The 26145-nt window shown below is 37.0% G+C and overlaps 1 protein-coding gene across 1 annotated transcript in view; it reads left to right on the top strand.

Moving 5' to 3' along the window:
• LOC115416963 (mortality factor 4-like protein 1) overlaps positions 1–10780 on the top strand; it is a 39434-nt gene extending 28654 nt beyond the window's left edge. The window contains exons 10-12 of the mRNA XM_030130854.1: positions 3621–3793; positions 7770–7854; positions 10245–10780. Coding sequence (XP_029986714.1) covers positions 3621–3793; positions 7770–7854; positions 10245–10329 — 343 coding nt within the window. The 3' untranslated portion in view covers positions 10330–10780. The remainder of the gene's footprint in view (positions 1–3620; positions 3794–7769; positions 7855–10244) is intronic.
• The last annotated feature ends 15365 nt before the right edge of the window (positions 10781–26145 follow it).

Here is a 26145-nt window from a genome sequence, read left to right as displayed (position 1 = left end):
GGATCACTCATATTTAAATAGAACCACATGTGGATCACTCGTATTTGAATAGAACCACATGTGGATCACTCATATTTAAATAGAACCCATGTGGATCACTCATATTTAAATAGAACCACATGTGGATCACTCGTATTTAAATAGAACCCATGTGGATCACTCATATTTAAATAGAACCCATGTGGATCACTCATATTTTAATACAACCACATGTGGATCACTCATATTTAAATAGAACCACATGTGGATCACTCGTATTTAAATAGAACCACATGTGGATCACTCGTATTTGAATAGAACCACATGTGGATCACTCATATTTAAATAGAACCCATGTGGATCACTCATATTTAAATAGAACCACATGTGGATCACTCATATTTAAACAGAACCGCATGTGGATCACTCATATTTAAATAGAACCGCATGTGGATCACTCATATTTAAACAGAACCGCATGTGGATCACTCATATTTAAATAGAACCGCATGTGGATCACTCATATTTAAACAGAACCACATGTGGATCACTCATATTTTAATACAACCACATGTGGATCACTCATATTTAAATAGAACCACATGTGGATCACTCGTATTTAAATAGAACCACATGTGGATCACTCGTATTTGAATAGAACCACATGTGGATCACTCATATATAACAGAACCGCATGTGGATCACTCATATTTAAATAGAACTGCATGTGGATCACTCATATTTAAACAGAACCGCATGTGGATCACTCATATTTAAATAGAACCACATGTGGATCACTCATATTTAAATAGAACCACATGTGGATCACTCGTATTTAAATAGAACCACATGTGGATCACTCATATTTAAATAGAACCACATGTGGATCACTCATATTTAAATAGAACCACATGTGGATCACTCGTATTTGAATAGAACCACATGTGGATCACTCGTATTTAAATAGAACCCATGTGGATCACTCGTATTTAAATAGAACCCATGTGGATCACTCATATTTAAACAGAACCCATGTGGATCACTCATATTTTAATACAACCACATGTGGATCACTCGTATTTAAATAGAACCACATGTGGATCACTCATATTTAAATAGAACCGCATGTGGATCACTCATATTTAAACAGAACCGCATGTGGATCACTCATATTTTAATACAACCACATGTGGATCACTCATATTTAAATAGAACCACATGTGGATCACTCATATTTAAATAGAACCACATGTGGATCACTCGTATTTAAATAGAACCACATGTGGATCACTCGTATTTAAATAGAACCACATGTGGATCACTCGTATTTAAATAGAACCCATGTGGATCACTCATATTTAAATAGAACCACATGTGGATCACTCGTATTTAAATAGAACCCATGTGGATCACTCATATTTAAATAGAACCGCATGTGGATCACTCATATTTAAATAGAACCGCATGTGGATCACTCATATTTAGACAGAACCGCATGTGGATCACTCATATTTAAATAGAACCGCATGTGGATCACTCATATTTAAATAGAACCCATGTGGATCACTCATATTTAAATAGAACCCATGTGGATCACTCATATTTAAATAGAACCACATGTGGATCACTCATATTTAAATAGAACCACATGTGGATCACTCGTATTTAAATAGAACCACATGTGGATCACTCGTATTTAAATAGAACCACATGTGGATCACTCGTATTTAAATAGAACCACATGTGGATCACTCGTATTTGAATAGAACCGCATGTGGATCACTCATATTTAAATAGAACCACATGTGGATCACTCGTATTTAAATAGAACCACATGTGGATCACTCGTATTTAAATAGAACCACATGTGGATCACTCGTATTTGAATAGAACCGCATGTGGATCACTCGTATTTAAATAGAACCACATGTGGATCACTCGTATTTAAATAGAACCACATGTGGATCACTCGTATTTGAATAGAACCGCATGTGGATCACTCATATTTAAATAGAACCGCATGTGGATCACTCATATTTAAACAGAAACGCATGTGGATCACTCATATTTAAATAGAACCGCATGTGGATCACTCATATTTAGACAGAACCGCATGTGGATCACTCGTATTTGAATAGAACCACATGTGGATCACTCATATTTAAATAGAACCACATGTGGATCACTCGTATTTGAATAGAACCACATGTGGATCACTCGTATTTAAATAGAACCCATGTGGATCACTCATATTTAAATAGAACCCATGTGGATCACTCATATTTTAATACAACCACATGTGGATCACTCATATTTAAATAGAACCACATGTGGATCACTCATATTTAAACAGAACCGCATGTGGATCACTCATATTTAAACAGAACCGCATGTGGATCACTCATATTTAAACAGAACCGCATGTGGATCACTCATATTTAAACAGAACCACATGTGGATCACTCATATTTAAACAGAACCGCATGTGGATCACTCATATTTAAATAGAACCACATGTGGATCACTCATATTTAAACAGAACCACATGTGGATCACTCATATTTAAATAGAACCACATGTGGATCACTCGTATTTAAATAGAACCACATGTGGATCACTCATATTTAAATAGAACCGCATGTGGATCACTCGTATTTAAATAGAACCACATGTGGATCACTCGTATTTAAATAGAACCACATGTGGATCACTCATATTTAAATAGAACCGCATGTGGATCACTCATATTTAAATAGAACCACATGTGGATCACTCATATTTAAATAGAACCGCATGTGGATCACTCATATTTAAATAGAACCACATGTGGATCACTCATATTTAAACAATACCACATTTTTTATAATTAATTTATTTCTCTTACTTGCAAAATTTTTCATTCACAAATGTAAGTTCTCTAACACAAAACCAAATTTTTTTTTTTTTTTGGAAGATGTTGAACTTTATTTAAAGCTGTTCGATAAATCTGGAACCAAAAAGGCCATAAAAACCATCAGTATTTGCTCTGATTTGGACATTGTATTGTAGTATCTTCCCCCTGGCAAACTTGTTTTGTTATTTTCTTGTTGTATGCATTGTTTGTATACTCTGCTTCATTGAATAAAGATTTAACGAAAAACAAAAAACTTCTGTGGGTTCATCACATGATGCCATCACAGATTTGAGGTCGGAGCAGTGCCTTCCATTGTGGACTGCTCATGAAAACGACATGGTGACTTCTGTTGTCTTTTTTAGTTTTACCCAAAAATCGAAGTTGAAAATCGAGTTTTTAGAGGAAAAAAATTGGGATTTTATTTTTTTGCCAAAATCGTGCAGCCCTACATCATACCTAGTGCCTGCAGTACAAGCCTGTGGGGGCAGTGTTCTAATCTAGGGTGGATTCAGTTGGTCAGGTCTACAGTCAGAAATATTATGTGACCAAAATATGATGGAAAGTGTGTGTGTGTGTGTGTGTGTGTGTGTGTAATAATCAAGGCTAAAGATTTTCCAGTGAAAAAGGAAAGTGTAGGACTACTTTTGGCCACAGAATGTGTGTATCTGTATTGTTTAGTGTTGAAGAAGCTCTCATTTCCATTTTTATCAGGATGCTAACATAAAGTTTTCTTTCTTCCCTCCGTTAGAGAGTATGCAGTAACTGAAGTGGTGGCGGGGATTCGGGAGTACTTTAACGTTATGCTTGGGACTCAGTTACTTTACAAGTTTGAGAGGCCGCAGTACGCTGAGATGTTGGCCGAACACCCAGACATGCCCATGTCCCAGGTTTACGGAGCGCCTCACCTGCTTCGCCTTTTCGGTATGAACCCTGAAACACATCCAACAAAAACACATTAGACTCATACATGCATACAGGGCATCACTGAACTGTAGCTTTAACTTATTAGATGAATTAAAATTTCACAGACACTGAAGTGCTTTATCTGCAGCTTTAATATGGAGACTGAGTAATGACAGACACTGAACATGTGACACTGCTGAGATTAGCCACGTTTCACTGAAGCAGGACCTCTAGACCAGATTTCATAACGTTCATTCAAATTTTATGATTTTATTTTCTCACTTAGTTCATAAGTTGGTATTTCTCATCTGGTGAAGACAGTGTTGGGAACTAGTTACAGGGAACAGAAACATTATGATGAATTTGAAAATTAATGTACCGTACTTTCCGAGCTATGAGCCGCACCTGAATATAAGGTGCACCTGACTATAAGCCACAGGTGTCCACATTGTAACATGAGATATTTACAGCGACAGATGGTAAACAGAGTGCCTGTAACACGGCAGTAAAACAGCAGGAACAGGCTGGTTCAGAAACCCAGAAAAGTCATTGATCTGTATCTTCATCTTGCTTCTGCACATTGAAACCAGTGCAGTCGTCTTCTTCAGTGTTCTTCAGTTGAACATCCTCACAAAGGCTCCGTCACACTCCTTCTACGTCTCTCTTCCGTTGTCTCTCATTGTCTCTTCCATGCAGCAGCTCTGTTTTCTTCTTGGACAGACAGATTGCTTTTACTTTCAAAGCTGCATCATATGCATTTCTTCGTGTGTTTTCCATGATGAGGGTTTGTGCAAAATGATTGTTCAAAGTTCAGCTTCAAACTTCTCCTCTTCATCACTAGGGATGGGAATCGAGAATCAGTTCTTTTTGAGAACCGGATCCCAATAGCTTGATTCCTTGGAATCGTTTGCCTGCCTGCTTAATGATTCTGCTTATCGATTCCACCTTTGTTGTGCATGCGCGATGACGTCACACGTACGCTGCATTTTTTGGTCAGAATGTAGACAACATGGTGTTGAGGCAGAAATGGTCTAAAAAGAGGACACCAGGTCCAAGCAGACCACACCAGGTCCAAACAGACCACACCAGGTCCAAGCAGACCACACCAGGTCCAAACAGACCACACCAGGTCCAAACAGACCACACCAGGTCCAAACAGACCACACCAGGTCCAAACAGACCACACCAGGTCTAAACAGACCACACCAGGTCCAAACAGACCACACCAGGTCTAAACAGACCACACCAGGTCTAAACAGACCACACCAGGTCTAAACAGACCACACCAGGTCCAAACAGACCACACCAGGTCTAAACAGACCACACCAGGTCCAAACAGACCACACCAGGTCCAAACAGACCACACCAGGTCTAAACAGACCACACCAGGTCTAAACAGACCACACCAGGTCCAAACAGACCACACCAGGTCCACTGGAACACTGTCAAAGCTTCCATTTCTTCTAAAAGGTGGAATCCCTCCAATCTGCTCAAATATTCGTCCACAGCATGTGATTCATTTACAGGAATGTCACATATTTGATTCACTACTCAGTGACTCTTGTGAATTTAGCAGCAGAGTGAACGCTGGGCCCAGTTCGGTTCCGGTGCGGGCAACAAACGTCGTACCCCCTCAAATACAAGTTTCCAAAGGTAAAGAAAAGGAAATGAGGTGCACAACAATGGGAGACGGGCCGAGTCGAACTGGTTCCACATTGTGGAAATGCGGAAATAGAGGAATTAGGAAAGCATCTTTAGTTTCACCCCCCCCCCCCCCGAACTGGGACCGGTGTCATCTGTTAGTATTAATTGTACATACTGTATATGGTATATTTTCTGTGCAGATGGAAATATAAAAGACAGTTCATGCAAACACAGCAGTTTGTACTCTCTTATTCCCTCACCCAATGAGAATTGATAAGAGAATCGATAAGGAATCATATCGGTAAGCAAAATCAATGATGGAATCGGAATCATTAAATTCTTATCGGTTCCCATCCCTATTCATCACCTCTTCCACCGGTCTGTCTTGGTTTTGCGCTTCCTGTTAGAGCACCCCCTGGAGGCTGTTAGCCCGTAAAAATCTATACTTGAGCTGCATCGTTGGATAAGCCACAGGGTTCAAAACGAGAAAAAAGTAGCAGTTTATAGTCCGGAAAGTACGGTAATTAGAGCTGCAACTGATTAATCGACTCAAAGTGATCCAAAAAAATCATTCAACCACAATTCTCCTGAATCAAAGCTTTGTTTCCTTCATTTCTCTGCTGTTAAACATTGGTTCCACTGCTGTGTTTCACACATACGCTTATTGTGACGCACAAAGAAGCTTCAATTCAGGAAAACTGCAATAGAATATCTTCCTTCAATCAATTCGAGTCAATTAATTGAATCAGGACTTTTTGCATTGACTTCAAGCACCTTGTCAATTCATCGGTTGCAGCTCTAACGGTAATGTAAATGTGTCTCTTGCAGTCACTGAAGAGAAGATATGTAATCGAATTACATTTACTGATGAAAATCCCAGTGATTTCAACGGGGTTACATGTGGAATACAACAGATGAAGCCAGGTGGTGGTTTCATTGGACCAGAGCACCTTTAACTGCTGCAAATTTAACAATGTTTTCCCTCTGAAATCAGAAAAGGGTTTAACATTACAGTGCAGTTTGGATTCAAATATAAATGCTTTTTCACACATAAAATCTAAAACAAGGTTACATTTTTTTGTTTACATTATGTACATTTGCTGCAATTTAGTTTGACTTTCAAACAGCAGTTTGAAAAGCAAAACTATGAGACTACACATGAGAGACTACATAAAACAGAATAAAGGCCTTAAATGACAGAATACTGATCAACAGTAAACTGAAAAAACATGGAGAAGCAGATTTGTTTCTAATCATGATTTAAACTGATCCAGAGGTTATTGTGTCAAACTGTTAATTTCACGTTCCAGGTAAATGCTTCCTGAAGACAGAAAAATGTGTGTAGAAACATCATCTAATCACTAGTTGAACGATGATAGTGGTACCAGTTTAATAAGGAGGTGATGTATGGAGGCCAGCTGCAATTTAGGACTTACAAATAAGCAAAAATAATGCCTGTCATGTTTTACTGGTAAAGAAGCTCGTAGACTCTTTTCACATCAAATGTAATCAGTGACATAAGTGTGAGCAGTGATGAGTGTCGAGCCAGGACACCTGACAGAAGGGCTCAGTGGGATGGAATGAGTTCACTTACTTTAATGACATTTGTCCTTCAGTTTGACAAAGATGCCTTCAAATGTTGGGGGTTTCATTTCTTGTCATTTCTTCCTGGTTACTTTGCCCCCTTTAACTCCTGATAATGTATTATTCAGTAATAATATCACAGTGACATCAAACCACAGACTCATCACTGTTACTGTGAAAATGAGCCGGTGACACTGTCATCTATATAAGATGTTTTAACTTGGACGAATACATGATTATTCTTAATTTATATTTATTTTTAATTTATTAATTTATATATATATATATATATATATATATATATATATATATATGTGTATATATATTTATTTATTTTTATTTTTATTTTTTTTAATTTATATGTATCTGTCTGTCTGTCTGTGTGTCTGTGTGTGTGTGTGTGTGTGTGTGTGTGTGTGTGTGTGTGTGTCTGTCCACAGCAGAACCTCCCCAGTGCTGCTGTTCCACACATTTTCTCTGAAAGGTTTTTCTTTGGCAATTTGTCTTCACTCAGGTGAAGAACGAGGAAGGCTTTTAGGACAGAGTCTTTTTGCACTGAACACTTTGAGATTCTGCTGAATGAAAAGTACTTTATAAATGCAATATATTATTATTATCATTAATATTATTAATGTGACTGTAAAGAGCCTTGAAATCCATTTGACATTTCCACAGAGTGTGTTTAATTTAGTGTCTTAAAGAACCCGTCTCAGTGTTTCTTGTGACATCCTTGTAGACTTTTTGCGTCTGTTCTCTTCTCTCCCAGTTCGTATCGGAGCGATGCTGGCCTACACTCCACTGGACGAGAAGAGCCTGGCGCTGCTGCTCAGTTACCTCCAGGATTTCCTGAAGTAAGCCTCCTCTGTCCCCTCACCACCAGGGACCTCACATCCTGTTGCATCCGCAGTCACTTGTGCAACCGGCCTTGTTACAAATAAAATCTTGAGCCATGAAATCAATTTTCTGCTCTGGAAAGTATTTATCCTCCCTCAGATTGATTGAACAGTCGGCAACATTTTGTGACAGATGGATGTGCCTGGTGCTTCAGGTGGAATGCATTTGTAAAACACTCTGACACATTATATGATTCATGTTTGATGAGTGATTCATTTTGTTGAATTATGTAAAAGCGGAACAAAAACAGAACCTGTCCCCATTCTGAACCAAACAGCAGAAAACGCACTGACAGAGTGGCTGCGGTCACTTCTCAGGTTGTTGAACGTGGACTGGACATGACATTTAGTTATTTACTCAGTATCAAGGTTCTAATAGTTTTGGATTTTTCATATTGGCTAAAATGTGCTTAGAGGTCTTATTTCTGTCTTTGTGCATAAGAAATCAATCTAAGTGAATCCCCAAAGGAACTTTGTGTTGGTAAATGTAAGTTCTGCAAATGGACAGGATTTCAGTTCTGTTGCAACATGTTGATGGTCATATGAACTATGTTTTCAGCTCAAAAATGTCCAATTTCATCACAATTAATGCTATATTTTCATGTCACAAATGGCCAAGTTATATTTGAACTGAATTTACCTGAAAAACAAATATTCTATTCTTTTAGATTCCTCAGTTTTTCTTACCAGATTATATCCTACATATCACATGTTTTATTTTTACAGGTTCAATATGGAGTATGGTGCTGATCCATCCTGCTTATGTTACACCAATACATACATTAAGAATGTCACACGTCAGTTTTTAAATCAACAGTTTTCTAATAATAAGCATTTTTATAAAGAAACAACAATTCTATATTGTTATTTCCTCTTTAGTATGATGATAAACTATACAATAAATAATTCTGATCCTAGTTTTTGCACAGGGATCATTTGTGGAAACGGTGACATGGCTGCCGAGCATCAGTATGATGGGATCTGGAACAACCATGTCACATCCGTCCACTGCCACATTTTGTGTTTTTGTGTCAGCTGTTATTGTTTTAGATCCACAATACTAACATTTATGAATAAGAGGAGAATTAGCAATAGTAAGTCTATAAGTTTATTCCTAATAAAGTACTGGTACTGACCAGATCATCATGGGTAATGTCTCGTCCGTCCACCAGCAAAAGTTTTCACATACACGTGCTGTTCAAAATCCAATATTTCTGAAAATATAGCTTCCACTGTCAAATAATATCAGTAGTCTGTGCACAAATGGATTAGCATTATTTCAACACAGTTCTATGTATTTCTTAACTTTTTTTTTTTTTTTTTGACAAAAATGGCCACTCATTTGACCCCCTAAGGAAATTTTAGCTGCTTAGTATTCTTTTCATTGTATTGTTTGTCAGGTTTCGTTATTTGTTCCTAAAAAAATATGCAAATCTAAAAGTAACAGTGTTTACAAACCTGGTTCATGTTGACATCAGTGTGCCATGGTATTGGCATGTACCTTTCATTTTCTTGTATACACATAGGGATGTAACGATTACCGGTATAATGATAAACTTTGGTAAAATTGCAGACGGTTAGTATTACCGTTTAAATTCTAATTATCATGATAACCGTGTTTGATTACCGCACTTTTAGGGGGAAAAAAAAAACAATGTAAAGATCTACTTTTATTTCAAATATTTGAGTATAGTTTTAATTTATTACAGTTTTAATTGTATATACCTAATATCTGGAACCAATATTCACTTTTAAAGTCTTTGAAAAGGTTCATTAAGCATCTGTGTGTTATTTATGCAATAAATTATATAGATTTTTCAAATCGTATTTTATTTTATTTTTTGTGTTTTTTGTCCTTTTGTGTTTTTATAGTAGGTTAAAGTGAAAAAAATAATAGACAGTTGATATGGATGAAGTTGTGCTGAAAAAACAGATCCCAAACATGGGTATAGTAAACATTTGTTTATATAGTATATAAAGGCAAAATCAAAAGGACTGAAAAACGGACAAAATAGACTCAGACCACTAAGGGTTAATATTAGAATGTTTCTGCAACAGAAAGTACATTGTGCCTATTATTTTATTTGTTATTGTTTTTTTTTTTGGTTTTGTTTTTTTTTAAATACAACTTGGTTAAATTATTTCAGTGTGTGCATTAGTACTTTTTGAACATTTTAGCACAATTTCAACAATACCGCGATAATAATGATAACCGTGATAATTTTGGTCACAGTAACCGTGATATGAAATTTTCATATCGTTACATCCCTATATACACATCAATAAAAATATGAGACCAAAAAAAAAAAAACCATCCTGCCCCTGTTTTTGTCCTGTGTTCTCTGCAGGTACCTGGTGAAGAACTCCGCCACCCTGTTCAGTGCCAGTGACTATGAGGTGGCGCCCCCAGAGTACCACCGTAAAGCCGTGTGAGCCGGGGCCAACTCCTCCCCCTCCCCCACCCCCAGACCACCTGTAAATGCCCATTATATCTGAGCGTTGGCTCCGATGAGGTTTTTCACTTGAACTGATACACTTTCTCTGTAAAGCTCCAAGGAGCTTGTCACGGTTATGATGCAAAAAAAAAAAAAAGTCAGAGGTAACCTTTTTAAGCTGAATCTTTCTCACTGTGTCATTTTTTCCCCCCATTTTTGTGTAAATACACAAAGGGAAAATAGGCTCCTCTGTAAAGACATCCCAGTTTTCAGAAGCGGCTCTTTGGTGTTTTTGTGCATTCCATCTGATAGACTGTTGCATGTGTGTATTTATTAGTGTTTCTTCTCGCCATATGACGCAGAACCACACAGTCAGCACTTAGCAGTTGATGTTTTTGTATGTACTAAGTGTATTTCTATCAATTTGTAAAATATGTTTCTACACTATATTGACCACGTGTACTGTTTTTTTTTTCTTGTCTCATCACTGTGAATTATACAGGGCAAGTGCACGAGGCAATGAGGCACAATTCCCCGCTGTACAAAATGTACCATGAGGTTAAATCCTCACATAACAATGTTTTTTGACAAGAAATCAATTAATGCACAGGTGTCAAACATGCGGCCTGGGGGGCCAAATCCAGTCCACCAAAGGGTCCAATCCAGCCTGTGGGATTAATTTGTGAAATGCCAAAATTACACTGAAGATATTAACAATCAATGGTGTCAAAATCATTTTAATTCAGGTTCCACATACAGACACATACAGTACAATTAGATTTCAAGTGGGTCAGAACCAGTCAAATATTATCAGAATAACCTATAAATAATGACAACCCCACATTTTCTCTTTGTGTTTTTGGTGTAAAAAGTAAGATTACATGAAAATGTTTACATTACCAAATTATACTTTTACAAAAAATGTGAATAACCTGAACAAATATGAACAAATGGAAATGTGTTAAGAAAAGTAAATGCGATTTGACCAGTATTCTGCCTGTTACTAAATGTTTTGTGCGATTGTAACGCACATGTGTAAATGATAAACTGATAAACCAAGGCAGAATATTGTTAAAATTGCACTTGTTTTTCTTAAGACAATTCAAGTTGTTCATGTTATTCAGATTTTTAAGGAAACTTTGTAGATGTAAACCTGATCACAATCTAATTTTACTTTTTTCACTGTTATTATTTGACTGGTTCGGCCCACTGGAGATCAAACCGGGCTTACTGTGGAACAAGGTTATTATCATTAACGAAAAGTAACGAAATGACGAAAACTAGAATTGTAAAAACATTTTCGTTAACTGAAATAAATAAAAACTATAATTAAAAGAAAAAACAACTAACTGAAACTGTATTGTGTGTTTACAAAACTAACTAAAACGTATAAAAATTCTGGATAAAATTTCCTTCGTTTTCGTCTTTGTCAACGTCGGATTGATATGAAATCGATTTATTTCCCTCAAGCAATTTTAGCTGTGGGCACCATACGATATTTAACGGTCCATCACTTCTTGTCACTTGTCGTTTAGTCGTCTTCTGGTCTCCACTCTACCTGGAAACATGGAGACTAAAGTTGGGAGAAAGCAGCAGAGTCCTGTCTGGGATTTATTTGAATACGACGGAGACGAAGAGAAAAGATATGAAAAAAAAACTAAACTAAAACTAAGCATTTAGAAAATAACAGAAACTAATAAAAACTAGCAAACTTACTCTAAAAACTAATTAAAACTACCTGAATTAGAGAAAAAAAAAAATCAAAACTAAACTATAATGAAAAATCCAAAACTATTAGAACCTTGCTGTGGAACTGAACTGAAATGAGTTTGACAGCCCTGAATTAATGCAAAGTACATTATGGAATTGTGTGAATGAATGTGATATGTAGGAGCAGGACATGGGAATCAAAAAGAAACCGCAACATGGCTGCATCAGTGTAGGCTTTAAATCAGTGGTTTCTAAATGTTTTTCAGTTTAAGACCTGAATATAAAAAATAACCCAAGAACTGACTCTTCCAACATGAAAACTGTGGAATTATAAAAGCACTATTTTTGAAATGTCAGAATGTCATAAATTGAAGGATAACCTCGACATTCACCTCTGAAACTAACAAATGATGTTAGTGAAGCAGCCATACACTGACAGACTGACACAAGAAACATAAATTCAAACGCTGAGGATCACAATCACATAAAAGTTCCTCTTTTTAACACCTAGTATCTGTTTCTGCAGGATTTCTGCTCATGTTCTGAACCATGGGTGTCAAACATGCGGCCCGGGGGCCAAATCCGGCCCCTGGGATGAATTTGTGACATGCAAAAATTACACTTAAGATATTAACAATCAAGGATGTCGAACTCATTTTAGTTGAGGTTCCACATACTGAACAATGTGATCTCAACTGAAATAATGGCATAATAACCTATAAATAATGACTCCAAATGCTCTTAGTTTAATCTGAAAAACATAATATTACATTACACCTATAAATAATGAACTCCAAATTTTTCTCTTAGTTTTAGTGTAAAAACTTTCATTAAATTATGAAAATATTAACAAACTTATTGTTAATATTATTATTACAAATTATTATACAATTATTATTTACAAACTATCCTTTAACAATAAAATGTGAAAAACCTGAACTTTTTAAAGGGAAATTTTGAGGTGTAATATTGTTAAAACTGCACTTATTTTTCTCAAGAAATTTCAGTTTTTTCAGGTTATTCACATCATTTTGTTTGGATAGTTTGTAAATGTACATTCATTCATTCATTTTCTGAACCTGCTTTATCCTCACTAGGGTCACGGGGGTAAATGTACATATTTCCATAATTTAATTTTGATTGCAGTAAAACAAAAAGAAAAATTTGGAGTCGTCATTATTTACAGGTTATTATGCTTCTGTTTTACTGGTCCGGCCCACTTGAGATCAGTTTGGGCTTAATGTGGCCCCTGAACTAAAATGACTTTGGTACCCCTGTTCTAAACCAGGGGTCACCAACCCTGGTCCTCAAGAGCTACTATCCTGCATGTTTTAGATGTTTCCTTCTTCCAGCACACCTGACTGATGGTCATCAGGCTTCTGCAGAATCAGGTGAGTTAATCAGTGTTGATTACTGTGATAATAATAAAGTGTGGTATGTGGGGTTTATCTTCCTCATAACTCAGAGTAAAACTTAAAAAAGGCACTGTGAAGACTAAACATCAGTCAGGTGAGGGAGAAGGGGAAAAGAGAAAGAAAAGAAAAATGCATAATGACCTTTATTAACCCTCAAAGATGCAAACAGCTGCTGGCAACAGAACCATCTGCTGATCTAAACTGTTTAATACCTGTCAGTCCACTAATCCTATCAATACATGTCAATAATCGGCGTAACATGCAGTCTGTCATCACATGTCTGTTTTGGATGCATCCATAGTCTCTGCAGTGAACGTGGAAACACCGTCATCTTCTACAACATTAATTCAGTCAAACCTATAGAGTTGGATCAATGACAGTGAATGGAGATGCTTGTTTTTGCTTTTAGTTATCGGCATCTTTGCTGAAAAAGTCACTTTTTTTCCCCCATTTTTCTTTGTTTTGATATAATAAAATTTGAATTTACTCTGAACATCTACATGATCTGTGAATTAAATCTAGGAAAATATATGATTTACACTGAAAAATGCAAAATACAGAGGATAATGTTACAATAAATGGTGACAAATCACTTAAGAAAAGTTAAATAGAAAAATTCATTTGGGAGCTACAACAAAAGAAACACTTTGTCTTTAAGATATACACCAGTGTTTTTCAACCTCGGGGTCGGGACCCCACGTAGGGTCGCCTGGAATTCAAATGGGATCGCCTGCAATTTCTGGTAACTGATAAAAGTAAAAATAAAAAGTTACTAATAAAAAATAAATGGTGAGTTGAGAGGCAATCCCAATCCATAACAGACATGACAAACTGTGAGTCTGAAACTGCAGCACTGTGGTTCTGTTTATCTGTTAAATGTTCATTGTGGTCGGTTTCAGATGCTGCAGCTCTTTCATAATTCATAGTTTGAGTTCTGGTTTGTTCAGTATTAATTGTCCTCCTTGTAAATCACAGCTGGACTGACTGTACATATCCTGACCAAGGAAAATCAAATTCTCCCTTTGTGCAGCAATCTACACCTGGATTTACTGCCTCCGTCCATAATAATATACATTATATAGACTAAATGTCATCTAAGATTAAAGTTTATTTGCAACATAGTATAGCAAACTATTAGATGATCAAAGACAAATGAATTTTAGCCAAAAAAAAAGTCTCTGTTTTGAATGTCTGGGGTTGCCAGAAATTTGTGATATTATAATGGGGTCACAAGCCAAAAAAGGTTGGAAACCACTGATATAGACTGTAATAAATATTAGCATGTACAATTTACATTTAGTTAAGGGCAAAGGAAAGAAAAGTCCCTAACTGTTAATGGTATGCATGCAGAACAATTCAAACAAATAAACTAGAAACACTCGGAGAGTGCAGACCTCCGCCAAGGCAGACCAGTGTCCCCCCCCCCCACCAAAATTTAATCATTTGTTCCTTGTGCCGGTATCAACATTTCCTGAAATTTTCATCCAAATCAGTCCATAACTTTTTGAGTTATCTTGCACACAGACAGACAAACAGACAAACCAACGCCGGCAACAGAACCTCCTTAGCGGAGGTAATAAAGGAGCCAGGAGTTGTACACACAATATGACATTAGTGCATGAACACCAGTTAAACACACAGCCTGCCGTCAGCAGCTCTTTCTATCATACTACATGTTGTCTTGAGGCAAACAGAACCATTCCTGTCAGGAATGTTTCCAGCACTTTACAGAAAACAGCCAAGAGCCCAGAGGAGCTGTTAGAATACACAGCAAATTCTGCTCTTTGGAATAAACTCCATGGGAGTTAAAATCAACTCGATTTAAGTGTACATGTGAGACCATGGAATACACTCTAGAGCAGGGTTAAAGTAACTCTTTTCAGGAGTTAAAATTTAACTCTTCTGGGAGTTACAAAAACTAATCTCATGTAGAGTAAAACACAACTCTCGCCTGGAATTCATTTTATGTGAACTCTGGCATGGAGTTAATATGTTAACACTTAATGGGGGTTAATATTCAACACTTAATGGAGTTAATATTTATATTTTTTTTGTCATTTTTACATCGGTAAAAACACACAAGCAGTTTTTGGGAGAGATGGTTACTCCTGAGAGTCCCCAGAAAATAAAGTCTGTGCTGTGCCTTTAATGATGGCTCTGGTGTTGGCGCTCCAGGTCAGGTCATCCTCCATGTGCACGCCCAGGAATTGGAAGTTGGAGACCCTCTCCACACACTCCTCACCAATAAACAGGGGCTGAATCAAATCAAATCAAATCAAATTTTATTTCTATAGCACCAAATCATAACAATAGTTATCTCATGACATTTTACATATAGAGTTGTTCCAAACCAGACTCTAAGCCAGCGTTTCTCAAACTGTGGGGCGGGCCCCCCAGGGGGGGCGTGAAGGTTTGCCAGGGGGGGCATGGGATCATTCCTGGGTGTTTTTTTTTTTTCTTCTTCAGGTTACAACATGTAGCAGGTGGAACTAATGTTTTAGCGTTGGAGCACCGTGGACTCATTTTAGGGACGTACAACAAACAAATCTACTGCTGTGGTGATCTGTCACTAGATTATACAAAGAGTTTAGGATTTTAGAATGGACAAGGATTTGACTGGAAAAGATTCATGTGCTATGTTTCCGTTTTTGCACAGTTTGTACATTTTGTACTTTAATGTTCTGAGATGTGCAGTGGAAACTGGCTCATTGCAGCCACTGATATCGTTAAAATGTTTGTCTTTGTTACCAAAATTTGTTTGTTCTTCTAAAAAAAAAGTAACTTTATTGTCATAGTTGTAAGATAATTGCACATTTCCTATTTATATTTGGAAAAATATTGTCTCAGGGAGCAGTCTTGTTGAGTTAATTTTTATTGTTCGAGCAAAAATCTAGAATATTTTTAATTTGCACAACAAATTATTCAAGGAGAAGCAAAAAGTGTTGTTACGATATTAATGTTTCTTTCGATACAAGTTATAATTGTACCACTGTTACAATGTTATTGGGGTTAAGGGGGGGCCTGGAGATGTTTTCATCCTCCATAGGGGGGCCTGACAGAAAAAGATTGAGAACCATTGCTCTAAGCCAGTTTACAGAAACCCAACAGAATCCTCCAGGAGTAAACACTGGTGAGTGGAGACAGTGGAAGGAAAAACTACCTTTAACAGCAGAAACCTGGAGCAGACCCAGACTGAGGAGGATGGACGAGTGACAGGAGGAGAGAAAAGGTTAAAGAGAGAGAGTAAAGGAGGAGAAAAGAGAGAGCGATAGAGATAGAGATAGAGAGAGATTCGGGGAGAGGGGGAGAAGGGGGAGACACATGGATGCAGTTGATGCACAGATAACTGAACTAGAACATCTGTGGAACTGTGTAATAAACACTATCAGAACTACACAGATAAGTGAGTGATGACGATGAAGGAGGAGTGAGGCATGAATGTCTGTTTTCCTCCTCCTGAAGTCTAAGAGCATCTCCTTCATTTTGGTGGTGTTCAGGATCAGGTTGTTGTCCTTGCAGAACACCAACAGCCGTTCCACCTCGTCCCAGTATGTAGACGGTATGTGTGGGAGCCCACCACTGTTGAGCCCACCACTAGGATGATGTCCCCAGGGACAAGCCTGCTTTTCCTGGTTCCATTTCTGCGTAACCATTGGAGATGACATCACTGAAGAAGTGTGCACACTCCTGATGGAAGCGCTCATGTGTCTGGAATCTCTCCTTTGGTCCAGGTAACCTCTGCTTGGCCACAGACAGATTGTTTGGGTTTATGGGATGCCCTTTCCTGAAACTGTAAAACTGTGTTTTAATTATGGAAAATTAACATATTTTTTTGGGATGGTTATTTTCCCTTATTTTACAGTATTTTTTCGGCACCCCTGCTGCCAGAATAATACGTTTTTTTATGAGTTTTTTTTTTTTACAGTGTGAGCAGTTCCTTTAAGTGTTGGGAAGGTGATGGTTGCTTTTGCCCTGGAGCTGGTGGTTGCCTTTTGCTGTGCAGCACAGTAGGATGAGTTTGACCACACACCTTCAATGTCCAACGCCTCGCGCATTCACGACTCATGTGACTGTCACATAAGCGCGCAAAGCAAACTCCTTTTTCCTTCTGAAATAGAATTTTTTCTTTGTGCTTTTTTTCCAGTAAACTGTTTCCACTCCTCCAGTGTGTGACTGTGAGAACAGCACAGACATCCAGCTGTAACGGACTTTCTAAGCTCTGCTGAGGCTCCTCCCCCTTCTGCAGAAAGGTCATGGATGTTACAATGGAGGCAACGGTGTTTCCCTTCAAATTCGTGTATCATTCATTCATTAGTTTTTCAATTTAAAACCAAAAATGAAAAAACAAAAAAAAACACTTGTTTTTTTGTTTTTCATTTTCAAAACCACAATGAAAAGCGGATAATGGTTTGTTTTTCCATTTCCCGATTTTGTGCTCAAATGAAAAATGGAAAAAACGGATAACAACCGTTTCATCCAATTTTGCTTGTTTCAATGTAGTTAAGTTGTCTGACCTGGAAGTAGTCATTACAAGGGAAAAAATAAACAAACAAAATTTTTCGAATTAATGAGATACTGTTTTCTGAAAAAATTTAAATTCGGAATTCCGAATTAATTTTTTTTGTGAATGCAATATGCTTCCATACGTATCAAACAGCTGCTTAACTATAGCAAAATATTCCTCCAGTCCGGCCATGACTAGACCCTAGTACTGAATGCTTCCGGGTCAGTCAACTTAATTATATTGAAAATAGCAAAATCGGATGAAACGGTCATTATCCTTTTTGTACATTTTTCATTTGAGCACAAAATCGGGAAGTGGGAAAACAAATTATCAGGTTTTCATTCTGGTTTTGGAAATGAAAAACGAAAAACTAGTCGTTTTGTTTTTTGGTTTTAAATTGAAAAACGAATGAACGAATGATACACGGATTCCTTCACCCTGTTTCCAGGATGTGATTTAAACTGAGTGAGAGACTTTGTGCCATCCAGACCAGATACAGCAGGGCTGTCAAACTCATTTTAGTTCAGTTCCACATTCAGCTAAATTAGATCTGCAGTGGGCCAGAGCAGTAAAATAAGAACATAATATAGAAATAATGTCAACTCCAAACTTTTCTCTGTGTTTTAGAGCAAAAAAAGTAAATTTACATTATGTAAAGGTTTACATCTACAAACTCTCCTTTCAAAAGATGTGAATAACATGAACAAACTGAAAAAATAAGTTTAATTTTAACAATATTCTGCCTCAGTTTATCATTTCCACATGTACATTATAACTTACAGATCACATTAGATGATCTGTACATTTAATGACAGGCAGAATATTGTTAAAATTGTACTTACTCCTCTTAAGACATTTCAGGTTATTCACATTTTTTTGCAAAATTATACTTCATTTTAGTGTACATACATGAAAATATTTACATTCACAAAGAGAAACATTTGGAGTTTTTATTATTTATGTTATTATGATAGTATTTGACTGAATCCTGCCCACTTGAGATTGAATTGGTCTGAATGTGGAACCTGAAATAAAATAATTATTAACCCTTTCACGCATGAATTATGAGAACCTTAGTCGAGATTTTTTTCCAGAGTGTTTTTATTTCTCTTTAGGCATGAAAAAAACAATGCATCTGATTTTTTTTTTATTTTTTTTTATTTTTTTTTTTTTTTTTTTTTTTATGAACCTGTTTTTCATGGAGTTACAAACACATCCACTCAACTGGACACCATGCATTTAATTTTTGAAGCAAAGAAAAATGTATTTAAAACCCATCATCAGAAAGTCATAAACTGTGTGAAAACTGTTCATTCATTCATAATTTTTTGTTTATTTCAAGTATTTACAGAATACGTGCAAATTCAAAATTCCAAAATCATTCATCTACACTCGAAAAGGAGTTGGAAGAAGAAAAACTATGAAACAAAAACATTTTTAATGCTGCTAATCTGATGTTTTTTGTCACATTTTAACATACTCGAATACTGGTCATTACTAACTTCATGGAGATAATATGCAAAAAAATCTTTTTGATTAAGAATACTGTTAATTACAGACTAATAACAATTAACAACTGACTTAAAGCATGTTACTGCAAATCAGGTTTATCACGCACAGCAAAGTTACAGTAATGGTATGAATTGCAGTGGATGGGATGATGAGGATCAGCACCTCCAAATCTGAGGCTATGGTTCTCGACTGGAAAAAGGTGGTTTGCCCTCTCCAGGTCGGTGGGGAGTCTTTGCCCCAAGTGGAGGAGTTTAAGTATCTTGGGGTCTTGTTCATGAGTGAGGGAAGGATGGAGCGTGAGATTGACAGGTGGATCGGTGCAGCGTCTGCAGTGATGCAGTCGTTGTATCGGTCGGTTCTGGTGAAGAAGGAGCTGAGCCGAGAGAAGAAGCTCTGGATTTACCGGTCAATCTACGTTCCTCCCCTCACCTATGGTCATGAGCTTTGGGTCAGGACCGAAAGGACAAGATCCTGGATACACACGGTCTAAATGAGTTTCCTCCGTAGGGTGGGTGGGTGGACCCTTAGGGATAGGGGGAGGAGCTTAGTCACCAGGGAGGAGCTCAGAGTAGAGCCGCTGCTCCTCCACATCCAGAAGAACCAGCTGAGGATCAGACATCTGTTTCGGATGCCTCCTGGACGCCTCCCTGGGGAGGTGTTCCAGGCATGTCCTGCTGGGAGGAGACCTCAGGGAAGATCTAGGACATGTTGGAGAGACTATGTCTGTGGGCTGGCCTGGGAACGCCTCAGGGTCCCCCTGGAAGAGCTGGAGGAGGAGTCTGAGGAGAGGGAGGTCTGGGCATCCCTGCTTAGACTGTTACCCCTACGACCTGGCCCCAGATAAGAGGAAGATAATGGATGTATGGATGGATGGATGGATGGATTTTACTGGTCCGGCCCACTTTAGATCATATTAGGATGAATGTGGAACTGAACGAACATGAGTTTGAGAGCCATGACCTACATGATCTGTGAATTAAATCTAGGAAAATATATGATTTACACTGAAAAATGCAAAATACAGAGGATAATATTACAATGAATGATGATAAATCGCTTAAGAAAAGTCAAAATATAGAGAAAAATTCCTTTGGGAGCTACAACAAAAGTAGCTCTTTGTGTTTCAGATATACACTGTAATAAATATTAGGATGTGCAATTTACAGTTAGTTAAGAGCAAAGGAAAGAAAAGCATAATTAACTGTTTTTAACGGTGAAAACATGAAATGATCGATCAAGGCTGTTTGGTTTATTTATTGTATTTGTTTATTTTGTTCACATTTGTTCATTTTTACTGATGTTTTTGATTATTTGACTGAGCGATCGATCCAATGTTGGTTTTCATTCTTCTTTGTGTAAATAAATGTAGACATTCTTTGTTCACTCTCCAGTGTCACACCCCATCCAGCATGTCCATGTGGGCTGCATATAAGGGTCCTATTTGGGTTTGTCTGCAGTTTCCATGGTGACTCCACGTGTGTTTGCCCAGATCAGAATCAGAATCAAAGATCTGAATATCTCATATTATTTGTTCTTCACACTGTTTATCCCACGATATTTGTCTTTCATGTCATTTGCACGACTTAAATTTTATGTTTTACAAATATCTTAGTTTGCAATGTTTTATTTTTCAATGTAAGTAACTGTGCCTTTTACTGATATGTGCTGTTGTTTTACTGATATTTGTTTTTGTTTTACTCATATTTGTTATTGTTCTACTGATATTTGTTGTTTTACTGATATTTGTCGTTTTACTGATATTTATTGTTGTTTTACTGATATTTGTCATTGTTTTATTGATATTTTTTATTGTTTTACTGATATTCGTTGTTTTACTGATATTTGTTTTTGTTTTACTCATATTTGTTGTTGTTTTACTGATATTTTTTATTGTTTTACTGATATTTGTCATTGTTTTACTGATTTTTTTTATTGTTTTACTGATATTCGTTGTTTTACTGATATTTGTTGTTGTTTTACTGATATTTGTTGTTGTTTTACTGATATTTGTTATTGTTTTACTCATATTTGTTGTTGTTTTACTCATATTTGTTGTTGTTTTACTCATATTTGTTGTTGTTTACTCATATTTGTCATTGTTTTACACATATTTGTTATTGTTTTACTGATATTTGTTGTTGTTTTACTGACATTTATTGTTGTTTTACTGATATTTATTGTTTTACTCATATTTGTTGTTGTTTTACTGATATTTGTCGTTGTTTTACTGATATTTGTTGTCGTTCTACTGATATTTATTTTACTGATATTTGTTATTGTTTTACTGATATTTGTTATTGTTTTACTGATATTTATTGTTGTTTTACTGATATTTGTTGTTTTACTGATATTTGTTGTTGTTTTACTGATATTTGTCATTGTTTTACTAATATTTGTTGTTGTTTTACTGATATTTGTTGTTGTTTTACTGATATTTGTTGTTGTTTTACTGACATTTGTTGTCTGTCTGTAAATTCTTGCACTGAACCTGAGAGCTTTTTCTCAATTTCCTTGTACTTTCTGATCTGGGCAAACACATGTGGGGTCACCATGGAAACTGGACAAACCCACATGGGACCCTTCTATGCAGCCCAAATGGAACCCTTCTGGGGCCCACATGGACCTGCTGGATGGGACTGACCGGAAGGACTCGTTTCCTGCTCAAGTTTTGAAATGTCTTCTGCTGACATTTATAGTCAGGACGGTGTGGAGCCTGGAAACCGCCTGTAGGGTGCACTACACTGATCTACAGGTCAGCTGTTTGTGCGCCTCCAGCTCAGAGCGAACAATGACACCGACTCTATGGTAACGCTGTTGCCATGGAAGCGCAGGCACAGACGCGTCTGAAGGCAGAGGGAGTTCAGCTAAATATTTCCTGAAGTGAAGGCAGCGGGAAGCAACAAGACAACATCCTTTTAACGCTTTCATGCATGAATTATAAGAACCTTGGTCAAGATTTTTTTTTCCTGAGTGTTTTTATTCTTCCTTAGACATGAAAAAAAACAATGCAGTTGATTTTTTTTTAATTAACCTATTTTTCACAGAGTTACAAAACTGTCAACTCAGCTGGACACCGTGCATTTAATTTCTGAAGCAAAGAAACGTGTCTTTAACTCTTTCATGCACACTGGTCGCTACAGTGGACAGTTATTCTGCAGCTGTTCTCTTGTATATTCATGGGTTTTGTTGTTTTAGTTCCATATCAGCTGACACAGGTGACACATGCATCATCCTAAACAGTGCAATTCATACCATTAATGTAACTTTGCTGTTCTTGATAAACCTGATGTGCAGTAACATGTTTTAGTGGAAATCAATTGCTAATTGTTATCAGACTGTAATTAACAGTTCTCTTAAACAAAAAGGTTTTTATTTATTTATTTATTTATTTATTTATATCATCTCCATGAAGTGATAAGAACCAGTATTAGAGAATAATAAAAGGTGAGAAAACATCAGATTAGCTGCATAAAAATAAATGCTTTTGTTTCATAGTTTTCACACAGTAAATTGCTTTCTGATATTGCGTTTTAAATACATGTTTCTTTGCTTCAAAAATTAAACGCATGGTGTCCAAATGAGTGGACATTTTTGGTTAAAAGGTTAATTTAAAAAAAAAAATTCAATCTCGTTTTTTTCATGCCTAAAGAGGAATAAAGACATTCAGGAAAAAACATCTTGACTAAGGTTCTCATACTTCATGCATCACAGGGTTAAAACCCATCATCAGAACGTGATATACTGTGTGAAAACTATGAAATAAAAACATTTTTCATGCAGCTAATCTGATGTTTTCTCACATTTTAACATACTCTAAATTAACATACTCTATATTATTCACTTTGTGGAGATAATATGCAAAAAAATAAACTTTTTGATAAAGAAAAGTATTAATTACAGTCTATTAACAATAACAAGCAATTGATTTACAATAAAACATGTTACTGCATATCTGGTTTATCAAGAACAGCAAAGTTACAGTAATGGTATGAATGTCAGTGTATTATGGGATGGTGCATAAGTGTCCACTGTGTTGGCTGATATGGAACTAAAACAACAAAACCCATGAATATACAAGAGAACAGCTGGAGAAGAACTGTCCACTGGAGTGACCACTATGCATGAAAGGGTTAAGGAGGTGAACTCCCACACTGACAAACAGATGTGTGACATGAACAGGTGTCCATCTGTTATTAGTGGACTCAGGTGGACACGTCCATGTGTCCACCCTCAAAGACCTGAAGCTGTTCAGTGATTTCCACTGGAAACTGTAAGGCTCCAAGGACACACAGGACTGTTTACACTGAAGTTGTGTTGGAGAGATGACAGTAAGTATGATTTACCTTCTTTTCTACCACCACTTCCTTCTTAGGTTAGAGGCAAACAAAAGAACACAAAGCAATAAATCAATACAGTGGACAAAAAAAGGGAACATACAGGTGAGCTGCCCGGGGGTTTCACAGTTGGAAACTGTTAATCAATAGGTCTACTTAAAGAAAACCATCTTTTCCCCCATAAAACAGACGAAAAGTTGTAGTAGTAAATATCAAGTAGAATTCAACATCATTTATTTTTTGCATTTTCAATAGTTTTTCAGTAAATTTGCCTCAGTCCACATTAAGTTTTAACAAGCTGCTTGTTTTTTGTTGCTTAGTTTTTGGAGAATTCTGTGAAAATGTTAAAGTGTCTTAGGTTAAGTTTAAACATAGATACTTAGACGCTGACTGATGATGAAGGAATATAAAAACATGTAACTGAACCTCCTGAGATTCATGCAATGTTCTTATGAGGATATTTCAACCCCCCCCCCCCCCCCCCCCCCCCCCCCCCATCACCACCAAAATTTAATCATTTGTTCCTTGTGCCAGTTTCAACATTTCCTGAAATTTGCATCTAAATCCATCCTTAACTTTTTGAGTTATCTTGCACACAGACCGACAGACCGACCGACCGACAGACAGACAGACACAGACAGACAGACAGACAGACAGACAGACAGACAGACAGACAGACACAGACAGACAGACACAGACAGACAGACAAACAGACAGACACAGACAGACAGACAGACAGACAGACACAGACAGACAGACAGACAAACAGACAGACACAGACAGACAGACAGACAGACAAACAGACAGACACAGACAAACAGACAGACAGACAGACAGACACAGACAGACAAACAGACAGACAGACAGACAAACAGACACAGACAGACAGACAGACAGATAGACAAACAGACAAACAGACAGACCGACCGACCGACCGACCGACAGACAGGCAAACTGACACAGACAAACAGACAAACAGACAGACAAACAGACAAACAGACAGACAGACAGACAAACAGACACAGACAGACAGACAGACAAACAGACACAGACAGACAGACAGACAGACAAACAGACAGACAGACAGACAAACAGACAAACAGACAGACAAACAGACACAGACAAACAGACAGACAAACAGACACAGACAGACAGACAGACCCATGCCTGTAAAAACAGAACCTCCTTGGCAGAGGTAATGGTATGTGGTCTTATTTTTGTTTCAGTTCAGGCTGTTTCTTCCATTTCCAGCTCTTTTTACTTTGTACCAGATATTATTTGAAGATCATGTGAATCACTGATGCCATTTGGTGCAACAGTTAGTTAACAGGAGAAAATACAGATATTTACTTCCAGCTTTCACATGATCACAGTCTGCTGGAACAGAGGTTTAGCTGTAGAGACATTAGTCTAAGAGCTCTGGATTGGTTTCAGAATAAGGTGCACCACAGGGACCTACTTCAACACCGCCTTTCTCTATTTTCATAAATGATTTAGATCACGCACTAAATGTTACTAAATGACATTTGCATTTAGATGACATAAAGTTACGGTACACACTATAGTATTTCAGCTTCGTTGAATCAAGGTGTAGGATGTTGATATCACACCGCAGCAGCAAAAATAACAACTGCTTATAAATTCTAAAAGAACACATTTATGACCTTCAGTTTGACAGCTGACGTCACTATTTCAACACTGATGCTACTTGTACAGACTCATCTCTTACAAATACTACAAATAGTCATTGTACACACTGAGCTCTAATGAAAAAGCTTTAACAAAACTGATTACATGCAATCTCAACACTGGTTAAGAAACTGGACTGTGTGTCATCCTGCTCTTTGTCTTTATAAATCCTTCAATGTTCCATCCTTTTCCAAAAGAAACATGTTGCTGCTTTATATATGATCTACAGAGACTGAGTCAAAATGGTTTAATCCAATCTTTCTTTGATTACTTTCTTTACTTCTCTTTTATTCTTTCTGTCGTTTTTCTCTTGTTCTTATATATTGTGTGTGTTGTGTGTAAATGTTTCCTCTGTGTGTGTTGTTACCATTTTGACTCTCATTTTGACTTTCCTGGATATATAAAAGATAGATCAAATCAGTAACTCAGTGGTGCAAATCCCTGGTCTCCTCACACTCCAAACAACACTGATGAGCTCAGCAGGACTTCATCAGTATTTATGCCACACATGCATTTTCTCCTTTAATTTACCACTTCACTCTTGAAATTCTGTATTTTTACCTCCACCAGGAGGTGTTGTGATTGCTTTGCTTTGTGTTTTTGCGTGTTTGTTTGTGTGTTTGTTTGTTTGTTTGTTTGTTTGTTTGTTT

The sequence above is a fragment of the Sphaeramia orbicularis genome, chromosome 3 (genome assembly GCF_902148855.1).
Source record: "Sphaeramia orbicularis chromosome 3, fSphaOr1.1, whole genome shotgun sequence".
NCBI classification, from domain to species: Eukaryota; Metazoa; Chordata; class Actinopteri; order Kurtiformes; family Apogonidae; genus Sphaeramia; species Sphaeramia orbicularis.
The sequence above is the reverse complement of the archived record's forward strand: the minus strand, read 5'-3'. Positions and strand labels throughout refer to the sequence as shown.